Source organism: Sinohyriopsis cumingii, chromosome 15 (assembly GCF_028554795.1).
Source record: "Sinohyriopsis cumingii isolate HCF-2022 chromosome 15, ASM2855479v2, whole genome shotgun sequence".
Classification (NCBI taxonomy): domain Eukaryota; kingdom Metazoa; phylum Mollusca; class Bivalvia; order Unionida; family Unionidae; genus Sinohyriopsis; species Sinohyriopsis cumingii.
This window is the reverse complement of record NC_142975.1, coordinates 133791702-133818245: the sequence shown is the minus strand read 5'-3', so window position 1 is coordinate 133818245 and position 26544 is coordinate 133791702. Positions and strand designations below refer to the sequence as shown.

The window sequence follows — 26544 nt, the reverse complement described above, 5'->3', positions numbered from 1 at the left end:
GTACGTAATTTATAGGTTCTACAACAAAAACAAGCACTTTGTGAGCTAGAACAAATAAATAGAAACTTGATTACATTAAAGACAAGGAAATTAATTTTTGCTTAAGAAATCTGATTTTTCCCCTTTCTTAACAACAGTGAAAAACACACAGTGATGCGTTGCTGAATTGGACTTGCTTTGTGGTCAGATAGCATCAAATAGTTTACAAAATGTCAAAAATGTACTTGACTGATAAATCAATGGTACGTAATCCCAATTAAACCACTCTTGTAAGTTGCTGATTTTTATATGATCAACCTATGAAAGTGAAGTGAATTTATAAAAAGGGAGTGGGGTTGGGTGTTGTGCTGATGAGCGAGATTAAAATTCTAAGATTTCATTCTGCAGCAAGTTTGGTATATAATAAAAAAGAAAATATTTTTTCATGAGTAAAGAAAGTACGAGATATATTTCATCTTGTGCTACCAAAAATAATAGCAACTTTTTCTAGTAAAATATGTTTCTTCAATAATATTTACCCAATCATAATACCTTAAGATTTGGATTTTTAATGTAGCTTTAACAATTTTTCAGTCATATTGCCATAGAACTATTAAATCACAAATCCAGCCCTCATAGGCTAAAAGCTAATGTTATCTGCTCCCAATTGGTGGCAGAGTTATCTATCCTTGATACATGGATTAGTGCCAAATTCTATGAATTCTTCAATTACTACTTGAGCAGAAGGCATGATCCCTATGAATGTAACTACAGGGAGGCTGGGAGGATGTACGTGATTATGATTATGAAAAGTTGGTCGAATGGGCAATGGCTCGGCTTCCATTTTGACAACAAGCATTACAAAAATAATGGATGCATAAGAAGGTAACCCAGGACCAATTTATGTCTGCTGCTGCTTTGAGCAAACATAGCAGGTGAAGGAATTCTCTGGCAAGTGAATTGTTCCATGTAAGGCACGAAGCCACCACTGTACAAATTAATGCCTATTCCTGAGAGAGAGACATTCACAGATGACAAAAATTGTGAGATGGTACGAGCTCAGAGATGTTCTTGTTCACAAGAAAACTGAAGCTGAGAAGGAGAGTATCAAGGGATATCATGTCTTACTCCAAGATAAAACTCACCTACTGCTTTTGTAGAATGTAGTCTTAGTAGGTGAATCACTGGAAGCCCTGTGAGAGGGGACATGAAGACACACATCTTGCAAGTCCACATGATTACATAGTCTCACTACTGGACAGCATTTAGAACCCATTGTGGTGTCCCATCATGAACCAAAGGGTGCAAATTAGTTGATGGAGTACATTTAGGTCAATGACCAGGCAAAGAGTGCTGCATTTGTAGTACATGTGCTGAAAGTGATAATGAGTCCTTAGGAAACCATGTCCAGTCTGAATGTCCTGGCAAATGTTGTTGTTGTTGTGGGGTTTAACGCCATTTTTCAGCACGATAGGCTATACATGGCGGCCAGTATTAATGGTGGAGGAAGAACCCGGAAAACCCCGGAAAGAACCACCGACCCACGAGAAGCTACTGGCAAGCTTTCTCACATGCCCACATTGATGTCCTGGCAAATATTTTCCCATTCAGAAGCAAAGGATAGGAGCCTTGCCCCTATTGACATCTGTGGTAAGAGTGGAGTGAAGATTTTGTCATTCTAAGATATGCAGATTCTTGTGGAAAGAAACACTGGTAAAAACAATCACACCCTCTCTGCCTCTTGTCCACTTTGGATTGTTATGCTTCATGAGGGCCTTTCTAGAAACAGACTCCCATGCATGTTATGTGGGACTGGGGGTGGGAGAAGATAAGCTGTGTTCTGCATGTTGAAAGATTACCATTAATACTAGATCCAACAAAGAACTTATGGTCATGATGCTGCACACAAATTGCTGTGTGTTGTTTAAAGAAACTCCAACAATGTGACTTCTCAGTCAACAGCTGGATATCCAAATAGAAAACTGGTGTGCAGAACAGAATCGCTGACCAAAGATCAAGTGAATGCATCTGTAAGAAAAATATTTGGTTGATACCCGGGACCTTTAATTGACGATGTAAGCAACCCGAAACATCAGAAGCTCTGCTAGACTATGGAAGTAATTGAAAGTAAATACTTCCTTTACTAAATAATCAGCTGATGTTGGCACTGTAGACCAGACAGTTGTGTTAGATGAAGGAGAAGTAGGATTTAACTGATGACAGTAGGTGGCAAACTTCTTCCATCCACACCTGTAAGGTTGTTTTCATGTATCATAGTTAGATCTAATAACAGGGGATTTAAGAGCAAGTTTTCATCATCTTTTACATAAAAGTGGTGAATCTGACATCTCTTGTGCTACCTGTGAAGTACCGGTAGCTGAAGAAGAATATTGAGGATGGTGGCTCACTATAAACTCACAGTATGTGTTGAGTTAGATACCATTACTGCTACATAGATGCTCGCTTAAAAAAAGGTGAAAAAATTTGGGAGTCTTGATCTGGGGTTTAGGAGGCTGAAGGATTTTGGCCAAAAACTCATTTTACACTCATAAAAAACTGCTCCTGGTGCAACTTATGATCATAAAATAAACCAAAATAATCATCTGAAAAACTAATAAACTTACCAAAAATGTTCAACTTGACTTCAATAATTTCACAATATTTATAGTCACATGAATTTGTTCTCCAATGCTATTGATGATGAAGTTATTTCATGTGCACATCAGTGTTCACATTGTAATTAAGTCGCAATAATTTGTCAATTTTTTGCAGCAAATATATTATACTTTTCTTTCCATAACAAATCTGTAAAATAAACACCCAAGTACATCAACTATATACAAGTAATCCCATACATTCACTTGTCTTTTTCTCCAGTGGACACAACCTGTTGATATGTTAGACCATGATATATTACTTCACCGTCTCCAGCATGTATTTGCCATTCATGATACAGCCTTACTGTGGTTCAAGTCCTACTTGGTCAACAGGACACAAATTGCATCTGCAAATGGAATACACTCCAGCCCAGTTGATCTATGTTGTGGTGTTCCACAGGGGACTGTTCTTGGACCTGTTCTCTTCATTCTGTACACTCAGTCGCTCTCAAGTGTCATAGATCATCATCCAGTGTCTCACCAACTGTACGCTGATGACACCCAAATATACAAATCTAGCCACCCAACTGAAGTTGATGCTACCATCCAAGGTGTAGAGAGGTGCATTTCTGATGTGAAATCATGGATGACATGTAACAAGCTGCAGATGAATGATGATAAAACTTAGGCCATTCTGATCACAACACAAAGACTTTCTCATTCACATCCTTTACCTCAAACAATAAATATCAGCAACACCAACATTAAATTCACACAATCAGTACGAAACCTAGGTGTTACTCTGGACAGTACTCTCACACTGCACCAACATGTCATGAACATATGCAAGGCTGCATATCTTGAGCTGAGACGCATCCGCTCAATTTGCAAATATCTTTCAGTTGATGCCACTAAAACACTTGTGTGTTCATTAGTACTTTCAAGACTGGACTATTGTAACTCAATTCTTTCTGGTTCATCTCAATATCTACTCCAGAAACTTCAAAAAGTTCAAAACACAGCTGCTCGGATCATACTTAGAGTACCACAATCAGAACACACCTCCCTGCTGCTCTGTACCCTACACTGGCTATCCATTCGATCCAGAATCAAACACAAAATTTGTTCTCTGTGCTACATTTCACTGTCGGACTACAGTCCAACATATCTATCTGACCTCACCCATGTGTACACACCAGCAAGATACTTACGCTTCTCTTCTGACAATCGTATACTCATTATTCCCACTATGAAAACAAAGTCATATGGATAGCGTTCTTTTGCATACCAGGGCTCAGCTACATGGAATGAATTGCCCACTGAACTTAGACACAAAGACACAGTGATCACATTCAAGAGGGCTCTCAAAACTCACTTACTTCGACTGCAAGAACAATCTTAAAGACCTAATAATGTTTCCTACCTGAAATATTCTCAGCATGTTTTTTTTATTTTTTTTAATGTTTTTCTAATTTCGTGTTGTTTGCTTTTGTAATAATATGATTATGTTTCTTATCTTATAGGTGTTGTCTGATGTTGTAAAGCGCTTAGAGCTTCTAAAGATTAGGCACTATACAAAGTCCTCATTATTATTACTATTATATGCCAGTTGAGCTCTTTCTGTGGCTTTGGCAAAGACTTCTTTAGTCTTCCTTTTTGTCATCAATGACTTTTCTGGCTCAATCGTTTCTTTTCTTCTCAAGATGGTGCTTGTGTTGGACAGAGGCCTTCATCTTTTCTCTAATGCATGAAATCTTTCTTCTTACAGTAATTAAATGCACTTTTTGCAGATGCCTTCTGAGCTTCGATTTTCCCATTTGCAGCTTCTTTTGTAGGTGCCATTCCAAACTCTTCCAACCGTGATTACCGTAATTCAGATCTTTCTTGCAGAGGTCACAAAATGCCAGTCCTCTAGCTTTCAGTTTTTTAATATACTGACCAACTAAATTTCTGTCAACTTTTTGCTGGAGCCATTCCCATTTCCATATGTTTTTTAAACCTTTATCTAAACTTTTCCTGTCATGCTCTCTCTCAACAATTCCATTACAGGAAAATCATTGGATGGTATTAAACCTTGGACCAATCAGAATACTGTTTATGAGAGTTGTGTGCTAACTAATATATGGAACAAATAATTTACAAGGGTCATTGTGGAATGGGACCGGAAAGACAGTTTTAAAAAAACTGATTGGAGATGATATAAAAATCAGACTAATTCTAGAAAAATCTGATTCAAGTCAGGAGAAAAGTGGAATTCTGCTTTAAAACAGAAAATTCATTTCTGGAAATTGCATATAGATCGATTAAATTAACATGCTATGGAAATGACACAAATAAAGCAGAAACTAGTAATGGGTTGAAATTACTAGGTCACTAAAACACTGCCATAACTAAAAGACCTGTGAACATGTTGCATCATAAATGTATGATCCTATATTAAGCTTAAAGGAGACCAGAAACCAATGGAAATATAGAATAATAATAAAAGTACTATAGCAGAAAACCTTATTCTGAGGTATCATCTGCAACCATAATGCCAATATTTAAATATTGGCCTATCTTCTAGGAGCTGAATTTCCGTGACCTCGTATGCAAAATTTCTGCACCTATTCAGTTACTTTCGGGATGTGACGTCATAGTAGCGACTCCAGCAGCCCAAGTGGGAGTTGCCAGAGTAAAAGACAATACCATTTTGCGTTGCTTACGGGTGTAATACAACATTAAGAAAAGCCTGTGGACATATTTTTTTTTTCTTTTCCGAAAGATAAAGGCATAATGAAAGAATGGGTACATTATTACAAACGAGTCGATTTCAAGGCAACACCATGCAGCACTATATGTGCTCATTACATTGCTCAATGGAATGTTACGAGGGATCATGAAAAAATAGCAGCTCAAAGATACGCAAATGCTAGGCCTAGACTAAAAGTTGGCGCTGTTCCAGACATACCTTTGGACATTTTAAATCCTCGGAAACGTGTGAGTTACGAAAAAAGGCAGAAGGACGAGTAAGTGACCACAAAATGCAACAATCAATCCACATATCTTTGATCTAAAACAGCAGTGCTAAAAACAAATCTGATAGCCCGACACCCTGGCCCCTTCTGGTTTTAGTTCCGGCCCATCCTGTATTCAAAGTGAGGTGCCCGTCAGGCTTGTCGAAAAAAAAATTGTTTGCCTGAGGAAACTTTGATTGCGCTGGTGAAATGAGTAAATGTATTTTCAAGATGTTGACATACATGCCTTAACACAGCACAATCTAAATCAAATCACCACTGTCCTAGGTGAAATTTAGATCTGATTTTAATCAAATGGAAGCTTTGCTAAAAATAAGATTCTAAACCTGTCGTGTTTCGAGAAAACACAATTTTCAGTACTCTTATAAAAATTTAAAATTTAAAAAAAAGTGCATTGTATACATGTAGTATGCATAAACAGTAATCTGTAATAATTGGAACTGATATAAAACTATTCCTTGGGCAGTTTAAAAAGCAGCGATTTAAATAAAAGAGGTCAAAGTTTCACATTAGCTGTCTGACAATAGAATGGGGGGGGTACTATTGACCTCCCCCCCCCTTGCCCCAATGTGTGACCGCCCATTTGACGTGCCTATTCTCCCTGTGATATGCCTTATTATTCCCCCATGACAAGCCCCTTTTGCATATTCTGGTCAGTTCTGGCTAAATTGCAAAATAGCTAAAGTTTTGATTTAAGTATGCAAACAAAGCCAGCGTGACTAATGAACATAATCCTTATCCTTGCATTGATCTTGTGAAAAGGACTGCTCTTCGGACATACTTCAAAAGAAACCATGTTCGACAGTGTGTGTATGTGTAAGCACCAGCAATTGATTATCAAATAAACGATGCCTATTTTGTTGTTACTTACGATGCCATGGACTTCATTTTAACAGTTCAAATCTGCAGTCACAAGTTACCGTACATGTGGCAACTGTTTTTCTCAAGTTTTATGCCCCACCTTATTTCCTTAGGTTTAAGTCTTAATGCATGTAACACTGTTTGCTGAATAAAATATTTATTCAGAGTTAGTTCTTTAGGGCCACATATACTGCATGGTATATTTTGTTTTATTCCTTGTAATTTAATCATGGTAATTAAACTTTTCATATACGGTAGAGGAATGTCAGGTGTTAACTGGCAGAGTTTCTTTGGGGGAAATGGAGATGTGATTTTGTTTGCAGAGAAAATTTCAAAGTGATCATTCATTTAAGCTAATTGATGACAATTTTATTCTTTTAATTTTGTTTATACTATAGTACTGTTGTAGTTGTTTAAAAAATCTGAAATTTACTTGAATAATGTTTAATCTTCATGTTCTATTTACTGAAGAAGAAAAAAAGAAGAAAAAAACTGTTGTATGATATTAATTATTTTGTCCAGTGCCGGGTTTAGACGTGTGTGCGTGTGATTTGAATTTTTAATGTAGCTTTAACAATGTTTCAGTCATATCGCTACGATGTCTGCTGTGTGGCAGTTTAGACTGTGGATTGCATATGTTATATTTAAAAATGGTTTGGGGTTGGGGGTTTTTCTTCTGACAAATGAAAATTGACAGACATAATGTAATAATCGGGACTTTGCTGTGCAAAATTGAGAGATATTATGAGATCGGGAGGTAGATGAGGAAATACCCCCAAAATCCGGAGGTTTTTCTCCCGGCTTGAGAGTTGACAGGTATTAACTTTCTGGGCTTGTGGAATTTCATTCAGGACTTTAGTTTATTTAAGTCACCAGCCTGGGGCCTGTGCCTAACAAATTTCTTTTAGCACTTACCAGTACAGTACATAAACTATTATATCAGACTGCAGATTCAACTTTGAAATGTGCAACCCAAATGTGGTCTCCTGTCTGTCTCGCTCGCCAATGTTTATGTTTGTATTCGAGGACTGGCTAGCATAGTGTCACGGTACCATGTGATCTGTCGTCTCATCAAAACTGGGAAAAACTCGGCAATTTACGGAATCATGGTATCTTCCACGCAATATAATCACTACCCGCTTACGATATTTAATTTATAAACATTGCAGTCGAATTAAAATCTGTAGAGAATTACATATGTAAAAGGAAAATTTTGATTTCTAGTCTCCTTTAAGCACAATGCACTCTGAAGTTGCACAGAGAATGTTTAATTGATCTATGCTAAAATGACACAAGACACAGAAACTAAAGCAGAAACTAGTAATGTTTTGAAATTACTAGGTTGCTAAAAACACTGTCGTAACAAACAGATCAGTGAATTGTGATATCAGAAACCGATGGCCCTGTTTAAAACTTATGCTGCATGCTTAGTTAATATTGAAAGCATAATTCTACCAAAACAGCATGAAATATGAATAAATTAAGCATAATTATCAAGCAGTACTTCAGAATGTCACTATTGAAAGATCCGTAGCGGACAGAGTAAGCGAATAAAATCAAATATATGCTAACCCATAATGACCTTGTATAAGGTCAAATATAGTGTGGTGGGATGGTGGTCCTACAAGATGAAATAAAGATGTGACAAATCTCTCAAAATATTGGCAGAAATTGTAAAATTAAGTATACAACCTGCAGTAGGTCGATAAATCTGCACCATAAAATCAAAATTAACATTGGATGGCTCCATAGGAACACAAAAAATGGGCTGGATTGTCGGAGGCCATTGCAATGCGTATGTCTCAGCACACAGAGAAGCTAAAAACTGATGACACCAGGTGGTATCATGGGTAGGTAATAGGCAAGAGTTACTGCCCTTTCTTTAAAAAATACAGAGGATAACGTAATATGAATGGGGAATGTATTCAAAGGAGAAATTGACTTTTGTAGCACTAAATAAAAAGGGGGATCAACTTATAAGCAAGCATATACAGTATATATGAATGATCTGCCACTTTTTTCTTTATGCACAATATATTTCATATGGTGGTTGACCTTAAGGTTACCTACCTAACTCTCTTACCTACCCTAAGCATAAATCTATAGATCTTTCAATCATGCTTACATTGGGGCTTCTAATTTCAATTTTAGGGACTTTCTACTTTCGAAAGTACAAAGTCCTTGATTTAAAACAAAAAGCCTGTCATGTTCCTGATACAATCAGAACACTCTTGACCTTCAGGTGTAAATATTTACCATTTTTAGTTGCCCTCATACTCTTGGTGTTTATTTAATCATAACATTTTTCACAATGAACTGACTTAATGGTGTATCATCACTCAAGCTAATAACCAAAGTACACTGAAAATGAATGATTTTCTTCAAGTTTTTGTTCCTTCTGCAGATATCTCAAAGATGCTTGAAAATCATCCAATGTCGCTTTCCGAGAAGATTTTCCACCAAATTTTTTAGTGGAAAATATTAGTGCATGTATCTTCAAGAGAGTCGAGTACATCAAACTCTCCCTGGATAAAGAGGAGGATGTTCCAAATGATTCTTGTTCCTCTCATTCTATGCATCTTATCTGAGACATTATGAATTTACCTATTTACTTGTTTTATACATAACTCACCATGACTGACACCATAACCAGTGGACAACCCAAAAGGATTTCCTTCATCACCTCCTTTCCTGTCACTGAGTCTACAGCAGACAGCCCCTGCAGCACAATCAAAATGACTCTTATTATACTAAATACAAAGGACCACTGAACTGGGTTCATTTTCTCCAAAATTTTGATATAATAAAGGTGAAGGTATTCAAGTGATATCAAATGCATCTTTAATGCAGTATATATATTAATAGATATCTACATAAATGTATGTACAACTGAATGACAACTGAAATGTCATTTTTTGGGAGAATAAAACTAATTTTAATCATGCAATACTTACCCATGGCTATTGTCTAGCTTTCCTTTTCATGCCCAAAAATACATACCGTTCGTTTGATGTGCATACACCCTCCATTGGAGTGAAGAATTGTCAGTATGATGCATTTCCTCACACAGATTGTTTGTCCCTGTTATGTTATGTGCAAAACAAGCACAGCTAGCACATCTTTTACATGGATGACTACTACATCAGGACATCAGGGTGGGGTGGGAGGAGGGCATTTGACAATAGCCATGGGTAAATATTGCATAACTACAATTTGTTTTACCCCCTTTTCCCATAAAATACATTTTAATAGCACCAAGACTACTGTTCAGCCGAATTTGTCAGTAAGGATAGCTGGCTGATGTTCCATTAAACTGATAAAAAAAACCAAAGAAAATGGAAAAGACTCACCACTGGTGGAGAGGTCCATTGACAGTAAGAGACTGGTATGCTCTTTTGATTGTTGCATCAATCCATCATGAAATAGTGGCAGCTGAAATGTCTATGGAGCCCTAGAGAGGGAGGAAAAGATGCTTCCTACCCTTTCTTTTTCCTTTGGATGCCTTAAGATAGAATCGGAGTGCCCTCACTAGACAAAAGTCTATCTGTATCATCCAAAGCACAGATTTGACCGAGACTGGGAATTTCTATAGGTAGTGGAGCTATGGAAGGTAATTGATTTCTGGCTAAAAATCCTGGCTGACAAAGGAGGGAAACTGACTCATAGTTCCTATTAAATTGGAGCCAGTGTCAATAGATAAGGCATGAATCTCACTTTGTTGTTGCGCTGAGACAAGGGCAAATAGAAACACAGTCTTGAGAGTGAAGCCTAAAAAGAAGCCTCACTCAATGGTTCATATGGGTTTTGGTTAATGACCATTAAACGACAAGAAAGATTCCATCTAGGTGTAAGAGAGCATGAGACTGGTCTCTGCAGCTAAAAATACTTAATAAGATTGGCAAGCTGCCAATCCAAACCAATTACCATGCCTTGAGAAAATTTAAGTGTGTGAAAAGTGGCAGCTCTACAGCCCTTGATCATGGATACAGAGCATTTTTAGTTCTCAGAGAGAAACAAAAGGAAATCAGCCAAAGAGGTTATATAGGGACAGATTATATATTAAGGATCAACATGTTTCCTACTGCACCAATCACAGATGATTCCCCACCTGGCATCATAGACCTTGGATTTAGAAGCTCTCCTGGCTTCAATGATGCAACTGGAAATTCAGTCCATAAAGTTGTTCGGGCAGAGAGATCACTTGAGATGAGTCAAGCGTGAAGGTGGAGAATTTGTGGGCTGTTGTGGATGAGGGATACCTGGCATTGTGACAGAAGATCCCTCCTGAGAGGAAGAGACCTGGAGTGAGTGATCAACAGGTCTAGATCATCAATGAACCACAAGTGCTGAGGCCACAGAGGGGCTAACAGAATGAGCTGAGCAGTGGAAGTTCTGACTTTTGTAGAACTTGAGGAATCAGTTGGAAGGGTGGGAAGGCATAAGTGAACAGCCAATCCCACTGGAGACTGAATGCATCCAAGGCTCAATTTTATTGATCTGGGACAGGAGAAATGTAATATGGAAGTCTGTTGTTGAGCCTAGTTGCAAACAGACCCACTTGGGACCTTCCCCACAGTAAGAACAGGGACTCTGTAACAGAGCAGTGGCAAGTCATTCTGTGAGGATGGCTCTGCCAGTTCTGGAGAGACTGTCTGCCAAAATGTTCTTTCTGCCTGGAATATGACAAACTCTGAGTGTTATGTTTTCTGAGGTGGCCCAGGATTTTTTCTTGTACATTTGGAATATTTAATGCAGTCTGGATGCGTTTCCAGGAAGACTTCTTGTGGCCACACTTTCTAACAGACTTTGTTGACATTATTAATTAATAGAGTAGATAAATTAAAATATATATTTATAATGTCATGTAGAACTCACCTTGTTTGTATGTATTGCGTATGGAGTACACCCCTGTGATCTCTAATGATGTAGAAAACCGTAGCATAAATTTACATTTTTTACCATGTAAGAAAGAGAGTTCTCAGTGTTTTATACAATTTTTTATTGAGAAAATGAAGTATACTTAGATACAATAACAATGTGAATGAAATTCAACACACTGAATTAAATATCTATACATATAGATACCGTTATTCCTTGAATAAATGGCTTACCGGTACCGATAAAAATGATTTTGATATAAGTGAACTGAAACTGAAGGGAAAAGATTACCACAGAAATATTTGGGAATAAAAATGAATGCATAACATAACACCATTAGACATAATTATTGTGAAGGCCAGGTCGCAACTGTGGTTAGAAAACACTGCAACAGACAAAGTTTCTTGAAAAAGATGAGCTAGCTGCGCTTGTTTTGCACATAACATAGCAGGGACAAACAAGCTACATGAGGAATTGCATCATACTGACAATTCTTCACTTTAAGGGAGGATGTATAGACATCAAATGGACAGTATGTTTTTTTTGGCACAAAAATGAAAACTAAACAACAGTGATGGGTAAGCTATTGCTGCTATTAAAATATATGTTCTGCTAGACACTCGTGAAAATAAAGTAGTATGTCAGATAAATGCCACCAATCACATGCTTCTCACCTTGGAAACTTTAAATAATCAAAGATCATTCAGAAAAATTTAGTCCCAAAGCACTTTAGAGTTTTCAAAGTTCTCGTTTATAATGCATTAATAAACTCTGATACATTATTGCTCTTGATACTACTTTATTGTAAATTAAACAGTCTAAATGTATCTTTCTCTCAAGTAAAATAAAAAATTACTTAAATTTCACATGCTGTCAGTAAGGAAAAATAATTTAAAAAAGGATATTTCATAGTTCAATACCACTTCCATATACCTAAACTTCTGGTTTACCTTCATGATATGTGTTGTTAATGACAAAGGGAGACAATCTCCTGTGTCAAGCATGATCTACAAACAAAACAGAAACATGATATAGGAAGTTTGCTAAGAATGTAATTTCTGTATTTAAATATTTAAAATAAAATCATAAATTTCTTTTCAAACATCTATAATTAGGAATAAATGCATTTTAATGTGTTATATTCCAACAAAAACCAGACCAAAGGGTATGTTATCGTTATATATGACTTTTAAATGTAGACAAAGTTTTTATTTATAATTATTCATAAGTATACCAAGCAACTTCATTGCCGTTTATTATATGACTCAATAATTATGTCAATTATTGTGTTCTTGATGAAGTTGCTACAATGTCATGTTTTTACTTTAACTTTTTGTATGTAAATTGCTTAAAATAATAATCTGACAAATTTGAAAATGTTATCAGCAATTCTGTCAAAAACTGAATTAATTCTTTGGATTAGTTATTGATGAGATGATATATGGTATCAAAATAAAGTTCATTTCGATAATATTTCACCAACTATGATGGTTAAGCGTTACAATTTTCTGTCTCTGACTGCAAAATACATGTATTTTGAATATCTCACCAAGTGTTTGTTCAGCAAATCAATGATTCTTTTCATGGATAATGGTGCCCAGCTGTCTGGTGATAAGCTGTCCATGAATAACAGGTAGGATGGAAGCCACATATATAACCTGCGAACATACAATGTCACATCATCTCATTAAACTATTCCTGTGCTATTGATAAAAACCATATATACTAGCTTATTAACAGACCCAACAAACTAAACAGACCAAGATCTGCCATCTCATAAAGTGCATGCACATCTGGGTCTGTGTTGCTTGTCCATAGACTTAAAACCTAGTATACAGAGTATTTCATATGAATACTGGAAAAAGACACATAACATTAGGACATTTTTAAAAATTATTTTGTACACGCATCAAAACATAATAGTTTCCAGTTTCTATTTTTTTGAAATTCTTTGAGCTAAACTTTACATCTCTGATTCTGTGATAAAATGAGAAGACATGTGCCTGCATGTAGATCATGTATGGCAAGAACATCTCCGAACACAGCCTTAACAAAATTGGGGGTTTGTGGTCATACAAATGTCATTAGAGTTCATCTTGAGACTCGATAGTACTGTTGTCCAAATTTCCTTCCTGGATTCTCTGAGTGAATCCATGTTTGAATTGAGTTGTTCTTGATAAACATCATGATAGCACTGTCAGAACTGTACCTTATGCAGTCTGACTACAAGATAGTATTGTATCTATTGCAGAATGAAAATCCATCACATTTGGGACTAACCATTTCATTGGGTGAAGGGAGACAACATTTTCAAGTTTAATTTGGGTTTTACAGGTAATACACCAGTAAATGCTGTATGGGTGTTTACTCTTAATCAAGACAAATCACCTGTGCTATCATGAGGGTGTGCTTAATACACCTCTCGCTCGATAACTCACAAACAATAGTGTCCAAATACTCGTTTTATCATCCCTTTGCGAACAACTGTCAATAAAGTGCTTTTTCTAATGAAGTTGTTCATTATTCTGTATAAATGCCCACCATCTGAAAAACTGTTAACATTATTCCAGCTGGTTTCAACAACCATTACAAGTACGCAAAAACATTTGTGAATTATGTCACTGAATCTTGTTGTTGCTGTGATTAGTCTGGTTCTATGCTATTATTTTATAGCAGAGTTTGAAGAAGAGACTTTACAGAGCAGGAAAGCAGACTAGTTGTTGATAACACCAAGAAACAATATTCTTTTTTTATAAAACTAGAAATATTTATTTTGTTTAACAATCATCTATGTCAAAGCTTAATTTTTGTACTTTTCAGTTCATAAAATATAGATTCCATGATTTCACTGCAAATAACAGTGAAACTTCTTCTCATCCATGAGGATATCTTAAGTGTCAACTCAGGATCTTTGTGAAACTCGCTTCTCCCTAATGATTCATATCTTTGAAACGAAGCTCTTTTCTTCAAGAATTATTCATTTCAATTGGTCGCCTTGCTTTCTTTGATCACATTTATGTATGGGCAGTTTTAAGATAGTCCAGTAGATAGTACACAATAATATTTACAACAGTGTTCGACTGATCAACTGAAATGAGTTCACCTGACATACGACCGGGGCTCAGATAGATCTTACTAGTGTATGATTTGCATGCCTTTTAACCTTTCCTTAATCCTTCATTTCATACAAAAGATGCAATTAACATGATAATATAAAGGAGGTCAGCTTTTAATTCAGTGAAACAATACAATGACAAAAAATGCTTCCTGAAGTCTGATATGAAAACACAGTCAGCACTTAATTAGGCTCTCAGAGAAACAGTAGACTGATGCTATTTTTATGTTTCACTACATGTATGAGAGGGCACATTTCATTTATGATCATTACAAGTAAACCTAATGAAATGATAGAACTAAAATACAAATTTCACTTGATAACAAACTTATTTGGTTTATGTTTATTAAAGTACTGCCTCCAGTAAGTGACATGTTCGTTGATCTAAATTTTGCTGAATATAGTTATTTACAGTATATTAAGACTGCCATTTGGAAAGAAAATGTACAACAATTATGACTTATTATTAAAAGCTGACAATTTCATAATGTTGATTCAAATTTGCAGGTCCTATCTACTGTTTTCAATGATAAAACGAGCGATATATCACAGTTTTAGTTACTAACTATGATCGCAATTTTCTTCAAGTTCAACAAATAGGGGCCAATTTTTGGGGTTAATTTCTATTTCAAAAATGGGATTCATGCCTGACCCTGCATTATAAGTGAGTTCGTGAGTTATCTGGGTGCGAATTATCAAGGGAGTGGTGTATTGTTCTTCTTTCACTCTATTTGACGTCTAAACTCATCCTGAAAAGCATGTGTCAATTAGTAGTATTTAAACAAGATTAAATTTAAATTTATGTGAATAATAATAAATTGAACTAAATATGAATGTTCAACTCAATGTATCACATATGTTACAAACAGCCTTGCAGGTTGTTCTCTTATTTCATTGAACTTCATATACTCCAGGATGACATAAATCAATATGTTGTTTGCAGTATGTGCAAACAATTAAATGATCCCCCTTTCTGATGTGCTTCACAAAGTAAAAATCTGTCAGCCTTGAGTTCAGGAATTTACTTTAGAAGGGTTTTGCTTGTTTTGCTGATAGCTTATTGTTCACTGAATCAAAAATGAATTACACTTTAACACTGTTCTGAAAAAATGAAATAATCATGCTTAGAATTCTATATTTGGAGTAAAATCTGACTTTAAAGCAACACTGATGATTTTCACAAACTTGCCAGTAATCTTTAATACATTCTCATTCAAGGTAATGATGAGTAATAATAACTTTTGTTCTTCAGCATGCATCTAGCACACTTTTGATTTACCTGTAACTTAAAATGAATTGGGTTGCTCAATTTTGTGAACTTTACCTATGCAAATTAGCATAATGGGCTCCTCCACAGCAGTCTTCAAATGGCTTAGCAAAACACCTCCCTCTATCTATTGTCAGCCAATTAGGCAAACATAAAATGGTGGCTGTTTTTAACTGACCTCTTTGCATTTTAACTGCCTATATGACCATTAGTTGTCTTAACACATTAACCCCTGGAGGTTTTTGTCATTTTTGCCTTAAAATCGAGTAGGAAACACATTTTGAAAGCTATTTCTGAATAGATCCAAAAACACCAAATCCCCGGTCATCTTTCAATAACATACTGCCTAGTTGTGTTAGAAACATCATTTTTCATTGGCTATTTGACTCGTGCATGAGCAGAAGGGTAAAAGTTGGAGTTCTCTGTTGTTGTTTTTTTTGCTAAATGGAGCCATTATTTTTGTATCGAGACCAACCTTTATTTCAAATGCCCATCTTATCCTACTTTCTGCAAAGGCTCATCTGTCTGTTTGCAGTTCATACCGGTTTGCCTTAGATCTGAGACCAAAAAGTCTAAAATCTGGACACAAAATCAGATTCCAACCACAGGCAAAATTTTGGGGTAGAAAAAAAGTTGGTTCCAAAAAATGATTTTTTTTATATCTGTATTTTGTAGTGCAACAAGACATTCCAGATTATTTGGTATCATTGTAGAGCTACATCTGTCTACCTTTCTATAATACCACCCACTTTAGTGTATCATGCATGACCATGACGTTACAGAGCTTGGCAGTAGGCTACTACCTCCTGCCCTGTTAAGTCGTCGCTAGGGGTTAATGTGTTAACTGCCCCAAGGATAGTTTTACATGTGCCCTATGTATAACTGTTTACTTGCTACCATGTTACAGGCATACACTGATGAGTTTGAACACCACTAAAAATTATTTTTTTCAAAACATGGCTTTCATTGGGATTGGGAGTAAATAAATCATGTTTTAGCATGATACATTGTGTTATGCAGGTATGAAACATGGGCAACTAACTCTAGAAGAACTAATCTGCCAAAGCTGCATCTTATATCAGGCACATACATTTTTCTTATGATACCACTGTATACCAAGTTTCATGAAAGATATTAAACAGGGAAGAGCATGATAGATGGATACAATCTGCAATAAAAAAAAAGCTCTGCAAGACCTGGGGTTACACCTACATCTATATGCTTCTAAATATAAAATAGTATCAGACTTTCATAAATGCTTATATGGTAATATCATAACCAAGTTACTGTTGAATGCAGCAACAAATGTAGAAGAGATGGGACTTTCAGAAACTTGGACATTATTGACAATCATGATAAACCAAGCTGTCTGTTTAAGCAGGTGAGTTAAAGCAGGACAGTAACTCACTGTATATCAGAGTATAATATCTAGACTTTCAGAGTAATTTTATTGTAAAGTTTCTGATGAACTCAGTCACTGATGTAGTTGAAATGATGCTTTGGAAAACACAAAACTTAAACACTGTTCACCATATTGCTAAAACAAGTGAGACAAGACAGGAACTCCTGGCATAAAAGCATAAAATGGCATAAAATTTAGATCAATAGTGTTATTATCAATGAGTCAACTTGAATGTAAGAACTCCTAGAATTACATAGCATAAACTTTAGAATTATAGCAGTGGTTACCAACTCCCAGGGCATGACCCAAATCAGGGTGATGAGGATGTTTTGGCGGGTTGACAGGAATTTTTTTCTACGGTTGCAAAATATAAAAATGTGAAAACGTGGTCATAAGGTTCAGAAAAAAATATTTTTAGAGCTGCAGCTAACAAAGGTTGGGAACTACCGAGGCACTATGGAGTTATTATCAATGAGGTTAACTTGAATGAAAGAACTCCTAGCATTATACAGCATAAACTTTAGACCAACAGTGATATTATCAATGAACTTCTCTTGAAAGCACGGACTGATGTAGAAGATATGACTGACTTTTAAAAGTTTTAACACTGTTGATGACAATGTCATCTGCGTTGGAAGAATGACTATCATATCTCACCATGTTCATGTTGGAGAGAAAAAAAAATGATGGGATAGCATTTAAAATGGTGATCAGACAGATATCATTTTTAGAGCATATGAAACTTCATGCAAATCTCAAAGGGTTTAGGAGATACTAAACGAAAGTGTGATGGATGGATCCAGTATACCCTACAAAACTACGTTTGCAAGGTGATGTTGGTATGAAAATTCAGATGTAATCCAGTAAAAAGAAAATGCCATATCTAAATTTTTAATATTAACATGGACCATAACATTTCGGCTGGAACTAACCAGTGACGATGAAGTCGACTGCATTTAAAAAGTTGTACAGTGCTTTCCTTCTTCACACTGGTATGTATTATAAAGTTTGCCTAAAATGTAAAGTTTGCTTTAAATGTTAGAAAGCATATTTTTTAGTAAATTATATTTCTTTGTGAATATTTACCTTATTACATTAATGTTAGGAATATAAGCTTGCTACCTCCAGAATCCAGCTGTCCTAAAAAGACAGTTTTTTCTTCTTCTTTCTGTCTATGACATAAAAACAAAAGATAGTAACTCTTACCCACTGCCCCCCTTGCCACTGCCAAGTCTTGCCAGCTTTAAGCAGAGTGATAAATTAATGTGGATGCCTGCACGTCAGAGATGTTGGAAGGAGTTTAAAGTAATGTATTCTTGAAGAAACATAATTTACTTAAAAAATCTGCTTTCTCCTTCAAAGATTTTCTTCATTTGGCACAGGTGACCAAGTGTCCAAAGCATCTGCCTTTACCAAACATTGCCATCTCATCTTTGTCCTTGTGGGTTTGAGTCTTAGGCATGGCAATGCATGATAAGATCTATTTGTTATGAAATACACAAAAACTATATTTTAATCATGTCTAATTTCAGCAGGAAACCAGATTTTTAAAATAATTCATATGCAAACGTCCCCATCTTGTAAGTATCATGTCATGGTTGTGTGTATAAAAAATACTTTGTACGTACTTTGCTAAGTTTGCATGTAAGAAAATGTCCTCATTTTGTATGTAAAATTTCAAGTTGTTTTTATTTACTTCTTCAAGGTTGTGTGTATGATAAGTTCCCAATTTGCATGTGTAACTTTCAGGCTGTGTATGAAAATATCCTTGTTTTGCATGTACCAGATTTATTTAAAATGTCCCCATTTTGTATGTACAATTGTATGGCTGCATTTATGAAAATGTTTTCGTTTTGCATACATCACACCAATGATGTGTTAGCATCAGTACCCTCGTTGTGTATGTTCCACTTCATTGTTGTGTGTATGAAAATGTTCCCAATTTGCATGTATCAGTTAAGAGTTATGTGTATGAAAATGTTTCCAATTTGCATGTACCAATTAAGGGTTATGTGTATGAAAATGTTCCCAATTTGCATGTACCATTTAAGGGCTGTTGTATGAAAATGCAAATGTTTCCATTTTTTTGTATAAGACTTCAAAACTTATGTACGGAAAAGTCCTGCATTGCATTTTACACATGAAGAGCATGTAAAAATACTGTCTATAGTTTGTATATTGCTTGTGTGAAACTATCCTCATTGTTATATACAAGGTTGCATGTTTGAAAATGTCTACTATTTGCACAATCCACATCAAGACTGTTTAAAGGAAAATGTCCCCGTTTCATATGTATCATGATATGGTCAGATGCATATTGATGTTATCATTTAGCACATAAAATGCCATTTGCATGAAAATGTATCCATTCTGTATGCACCACTTCAAATTTGGGCTCATGAAAATGTTCCTGCTTGGTACGAGTCTCTTTAAATGTTATGTATGAAAGGCACCTGATAGGTCTTGAAAACTTAATGGTTGTGTATATAACAAAATTAGGTTTTATGCACCACCTCAAAGTCTGTGTTTCAAAATGTCTCTCGGGTCTGCATTAACCACATTTAGGTTATTGACATGGAAATGCTCCTATTTTGCATACCTCATATTTTATGTATGAAAACATCTCTATTTATGTGCATAGTCTAATGGTTGTAGATTTGATACCTGCACAGGCCAGCCTGAGTCAGCAGCCCCAGAGTGTCCTTATTATTGGTATGTTAAAAATCCCATATGCTGCATAGAAGAATTTCATTTTCTGTTCTCATTGAACGTATTGCTCATGTGTATGACAATATTCACAATCAGTATGAAAAAATATCAAAACTATGCATAGGAATATGTAAACAGTTCATAATAAAAGCATAAAAATAATGTGCAAGTTGACATACCCATTGATAATTGCTGAAAACGCACAGTTCTTGGTATTAAAATGTTTTCACCCAGCATGATCTTTTGAAGGTTGTGGATATGAAATGCTTCAGGCCACTGACCCTACCTTTCTCTTTAGTATGAACCCTGATATAACAGCATTTGATTATTCTGAATGAACAGCTTTGGAATAAATGAATCTAGTCCCATTCAGTATTAGGAACCATGCCAAATTCATACTAGAAAAGATTCCGCTTGAGTCTGATATTGGCAAAACATATTTGAGAGTATTTCAGCAAACTCCAAGCACTTGAAAAAGTTTTTGGAACATCATTAGGCGAATACAGAATTCATGTGGAGAAAAAGAGATTTACTTCAGTTGTTTTAGTTTGGCAACATACAAAGCATTGCTCTTTTTATAGCCATTGTTAGTTTTATTTTAACTCCAGAAAAACAATAATATAATAAGATATATTATTTATTAAAAACTGAAAATAAAGACAAATGTCGATTTTAGTGTCTTATAGTGCTAATATTTTGAAAAACTGAAAAAATGAAATAAGTTTTCATTTATACGAGCATTATTGTAGTTTTGACAATTATTTATCACTTGACTGATCAACAATAGATTGTTGTGGCTAATGAAAACTTCGAGGATGACCTAATATCTGAACAGGGTTTTTCTGTGGCTGTTGGAAAGATAACTGGCTATGATCCCTCATTCCCACTAATGGATCAGCCCAGATCTACTATGAATGAGGCCATACATTTATATCCTCTTAGTAATTAAATCGGGAAGTGTTTCAGGACAAAAGAATCCTTTTAAGGAATAGATAAAATACAAACATAAATTTTTAAACAAAAATGTTATGAATAATGGCACTGAGTAGATAAATGCTGTCAACAAATGCATATACATGTACTAACATTACAAACAATAAATCTTTTGGTACTTTAATATAGCAATACCATTTTTAAATGTTTTGAGGCTGAAGTTATTTTTTGCTTAACAGTGACAGCAAAGCCTCTTGCCAAAGGGTTACTGGTGATGCATCAGACACACAGACAACAACTGATTTAATTAAACAAAGCCCAAATTAAGTACTGAGTTGTTTTTTTCCAAATCCCTAACTGAGTGGACTAAATTATTAAAAGTACTGATTTTACTTGCTTGAGGAGAGCAAACATTTTAGTAAATTGTTTTTCCTAGAATACTTACCTGATCACATTTAATGTTAGGAATATAAGCCCTACTACCTCCCGAATCCAGCCCTTCCTTCCACAGATGACAATTTGTCTTTCTGTCAATAATATGCAAACAAAGAACAATAATTGTTTATTTCTTGCCAAGTACTCCCAATGCCACCAGTTTAAATCTGAGCAGTACATTGTGTATTGGGATGCTTGCAATGCTGGCAGGATGGGAGGGCATTAAAGTAATGTAATCTGGTTAAGTATTCTAAGAGAAACACAATTTACTGAAAAATTCACTTTCTCTTTCAAATATGTCCTCTGATCACATTAACATTAGGAGGACAGGTAGCAGGAATGTTGATCATCCAACCTATACCCAGAATATGAAGGTTAACCATCTCTCCTATTGAGAGTAGCACATGACTGGAAAAAGGAAATAAAGAGATCTTCTTACCATATAAAATAAGATTCCACTTTGAAAAACCATGTGAGTGATTTAGACCTATGAAGTCAAAGTCAGACAACAGTCTAGGAGATGACTGTTAAGACCAAGCTTCTCCCTACCATGATAATGGGACATGCCTTTAATAGTAAATGGAGCCAACATTTTCTCCTTGAACAGGCAAAGAAAAAAGTTAGCCACCTGTGGGACAGAAGCATTCAAAGGCATGATATTTTTTATTTTGACCCAGTTCCTGAAAACACATAACTTCTCTTTGTAAGACTTTAAAGTGGATGGACTTCTAGCTGATGGAATTATTGCATGAATGAAGGGTTGAATTATTTGTGCAGTAAGGATCTCCAGAAAAGAGCTAAGCGTAAAGAAGAAGGCAGTCCAGGCAAGGATGGAACACATGGGTTCAAGGTTGTTTGAAAAGATTTGGCCTGGCCACACCTGGATCCAAATCAAACCCAGACAAGCCAGTATAAAGATTTTACCCACAAATCATATTTCCATAATTTTTTACTAATATTCAATAGGTCCATACTTTAAGGGTCAATTCTGTCAGACTTCCAGTCAAATTGTTAGGGTTGGCAAGTCTGCATTACCCACTAGGGTCATAAGAGATGCTGATATAAGATGTATCCTTAAGATGTCAGCATAGTCCTTGAAAATTTGCTTTTCTTGCCTTTCCCTTTGTACTAATGTAGTCCAGACTTCTTGAGACAACATAGCTTGCGCACTACAGGGAAAAGATGAAGTACATTAGATAAACACTAATGTGTATTTTCCTTTGCCTTAAATCTTTACACTTAATGCACTTGGCTGACATGATTTTTGCTGAAACGGCATAAGAAAAAAAAGGCATAAATTAAAAACTCAGCCTGTTAAGAAATCACTAATAAAAAACATTCCTAAAAGAGAAATGAACAATAGATTGTGTGTGCAAAAATGTGACAACATGAACAGAACAGTAGCATTTTGTATAAGTGTTCTAAATAGCAGAAATCCAAGAACGTGAATGATCATAACACATCAAAAGTTTAAATTCCAAGACTGATTGTCAATTTTGATACTGATATTGGTGTGGATTTTTGGGAGGTACCAAGTACAAAGTTGACAGAATGGAAGCAAAGCTTAAAATCTACCTGTTGGCAGGAAGAGGAAGCAAGAGGAGGCAATGTGCAAGACTTATTGCCCTTATGTCTATATGACATAGACAGAAAAGTTCAATTTTCATGTTTTTAGAAGGCTGGATTTTGGAGGTAGCAGGATCATATCCTTAACGTTAATATGATTGGGAAATCTTGCTGAACAAAGTTGTTACATAACATTGCCTTGAATGAGAATATTTAAGCCATCTTTACGTTAAAGATTACTATTAAGTACATGATGAGCCATAATGTTTTCATCAGTTGGATTTTACTCCATACACATCTCCCATAATAACTCACACATAATGAGGTCCAAAAACATAGACTGTGCTATAAACCAGTTACTGAGGGAACTCAAAAGATTAAGAAATGATGCTAATCGCACTGGACATCGAGAAAACTAGGGGGAAGCGGAAATGGGCTGTTTAAAGGATGAATACTCCTTTTATATTCCAATGGGTTTCAACAACCTTCATATGTATGTAAAAACATTACATCACTGATCTTTGTTGTTGATTAGTCTAGTTCCCTGGTTCACATGCAACACAGGATGTATATGATGCAGGGAACCAGACTAGTTGCTGATTCAATTCACAACCAAGTAAGATCCTGTTTTCAAAACCTAGGGACATTTATTTTGTGAAATAACTGTCCATGCCAAACTCAGTTTTTTTAGTATTCTATTAGAAAAATATTAATGCTGTAATTTCATTGCAACTAATAGTGAAATATTGTTCTCGTCCTTGAGGAAATCTCTTAGTGCCAATTCAGGAATTTTAAATTAACTAAAAACTCTGAAACTCGCTTCTGAGGCAGTGTTTCCCTTTACCCTCATTTGCGCTTGAGAGACCCCCAAATTTTTAATTTGACCCCCCAGTTTTGATACCAAAGTTTGTTTTTTACTCAGTCTGACCCCCGTTTTGACACCAAGGAGATTTTGACTCTCAGTCTTGCACCCCTAGGGGATCCACTGACTTCTCCACAATGAACCTTATTTATGCAACAAAGCTTTCATTTCATCTCCACATTAAACCTAATCTATGAACAAAACTTTTCATCAAGTATTCATTTCTCTTGGTTGCCTTGCTATCTTTGATCACATTTTGTGAATCAGTAATCTAATTTAAGTTAGTGTAATCTGCCATTTGTAATTACAGACCATTTTTCAAACCTGCATTTTCTTACACTTCCTCACAACAATACTGAGAAAAATTCAACAAGATCTTCAGAAAAGTGGAACAACAATACCATCCAGTTCAAAGTGCAAAGATGAATACAAATGACACTTGCATTGCCTTCTAACCCCTACTGAACTAATGACAGCAACAATGACTGGAGACTATTCAACTGTACAATGGATTTATGGACAGAAACTTGATGTATTTTTTATTTAATGTCCGTGAGGTTGTTATTGTGTGAGTGCTGCACATACATGTTTGTAGTGATATTTGACAATGCCCAAGTCTACCAAACTACTTTTTGTTTGTAACAGTATTATTTTCTTCTATTCAAATTTGATCTTCTGTCAAGTTCAATTTGATTATATGTGTAGATAACTTATTCTCAACTATGTGACGTTGTTCTTTAGAGATCATGTTCACTGACCACGCTTGGGACCTCAAAACAAGTCGCAAAATACATATAACACTGTCTGGAGGTCGGCATGTATGTATGTAGAGTTGGGATGTGGTTTAAACACTGGTAAATACAGTAATAAATTGTGTCAGATCATTAACCGTATTTCTGGAAAGCTCACTGAAAATCTACTTTTGTACTGAGCACAATTACCAATATCTCTAAGTAGACCTAAACAGTAAATTTTCTTCAATACCTGAAGAAAGCTGTTACTTTGGCATTTGTAGATATTTCCTGACTGTCAAAGGCTTCTCTTCTCAAGCAGTCCAATAACCAAGGCAGCTTTGGAGTCTTTAACTGATCTTCATCTTCATTATTTCCATGATGAAAAGATATGACCAGCCCCTGAAAATAATCACAAAAGTCAATGTGATAACTTGTGTGCCTGCTGCATTACAAAGCTAACTTCTAATAAGTAATTCATGAAAACTGCAGTTCATCACAAATTAAAGATTTTTATGGACAAATTCTGAAAACAGTGAAAGATAATTATAACCGTCAAACACAAGGCTGACTTTGCCATTCAAGAATATATCCAAACATTTAATGTATTAATAAGATAAAATTAACATTACAAAGAATACTCGGATAAAAATGGTACTAGCAGTGGCCTCGCTAGATGCTCAGTATTAAGAGTTTGTGTCAGGACTGGTTGGCCTGGTGTCAGGATAATGTGAATGGGTGGGACAGGATACTACATGTCTGTGGCATGATGCCCCAGTACTAAATATCATTATAAAATGCCACACTGCAGACATCATAGTGAGACGACTGAAAATTTTTTAAAGCTATGTTAAAAATTCGAAACACACACATTTTGAATACTACCCAGAAAGCTCTTCCATGTGCAAAGGTGACATAGGTAAATGGTAAGAAGAACAATTAGGCCATGCCTGTTTTCTCCTTTATAAGACTAAAACAACTTCAAACAACACTCTGATCTGTCATCACATAATCTGCCAGCAGATCATGGTTTGTTCAATTGATTACTCCAAACAAACTTCACAGACCCTGATCTGCTGGCACATGATGTGACAGCAGATCTGGGTATGCGCAGTTTGCAGTTTTAAAGTTTTACAACTGCATGCAATTCTACCGGCAGCAGGCCAAAAATAAATTTATAATGGCCATAAACTGCACATATCATTTTCGAGTTGAAAACTACAAGAATGTTTTGTTAAAATTTAATTAAAAAACCCATATAAGGTCTTTTTATGTTCTATAAACACATTAGAAAAGTCAGCAAGAACCAGTCTACTAGGGAGCAGAAATGTTCCACCAGTACAATGAACAATGAGATGATGCATGGCAGATCAATTGTTCAAAAATCGCCTACACGTGTAAACAACAAGTTTTGAGCCAGAGTACTTAAGATAAAATGTAGCAACTAACAGCATATTACAAGATAATTAACTTCAAAATTGAAAAAAATTGTTCATAAAGCATCGGTGATAAAGTCAAAAACATCTTCGTCCAACAATTTAGCATTTTCATAACATTCTTCAAGCTCGTTGTAGTATCACAGATCGTCTACAGATAGTGCCACTAAATAAAACTTATCCCACTTGAGCCTTCTCATTATCAGGTTAAGCAACAATTGTGTCTTACCAGACCCCAGATGGACCAATGATAATTGCTCTAGACTGATATATTTTGGTAGTGCTGGCTCTTGCTTTCATGTTGCTGAGAAATCAATGATATTCATGTTGTACAAATTTAATAAACAATATGAATTTATATTGTGTTCAATGCTGAGCCCCCACCCCCACCAATGGATTAACAACAATAATGATGAGGAATAAAAATGACATATTGCAGACATGAAGTTCATACACAGGTTAAAGTCTGTAAAAAATAAATCTCTCAGAGAATCACTTGCTAATTTTTAAGATCTGCGATGAAAGGTAATCTAAGACTAGGACCAGTAATTAATCAACTGATTATTATTATAATAATGGAATTGATTTATTATATTCCAAGAGGATATTGGAGGGGTAGACCAGCGATTAGTAAACTTGCTGATGTGGCAGGTGTCACACGTTCTGTTGCTGCAGACTGGTTAGCAGGACAGGCAATATGGCAAATTTGCCTACCATCATCTAAAAAATTCAATACACACATTTTGATGTCAGTAC

General features: G+C 35.6%; 1 protein-coding gene across 1 annotated transcript in view; it reads right to left on the bottom strand.

The window, feature by feature from the left end:
* Window positions 1-26544, bottom strand: part of LOC149782811 (Fanconi anemia group A protein-like) — a 293000-nt gene that overhangs the window by 65010 nt on the left and 201446 nt on the right. The window contains exons 29-32 of the mRNA XM_089934328.1: window positions 24606-24754; window positions 12882-12990; window positions 12283-12339; window positions 9087-9173 (exon numbers count right to left, since the gene is read on the bottom strand). Of these exons, the coding sequence (XP_089790454.1) occupies window positions 9087-9173; window positions 12283-12339; window positions 12882-12990; window positions 24606-24754 (402 nt within the window). The remainder of the gene's footprint in view (window positions 1-9086; window positions 9174-12282; window positions 12340-12881; window positions 12991-24605; window positions 24755-26544) is intronic.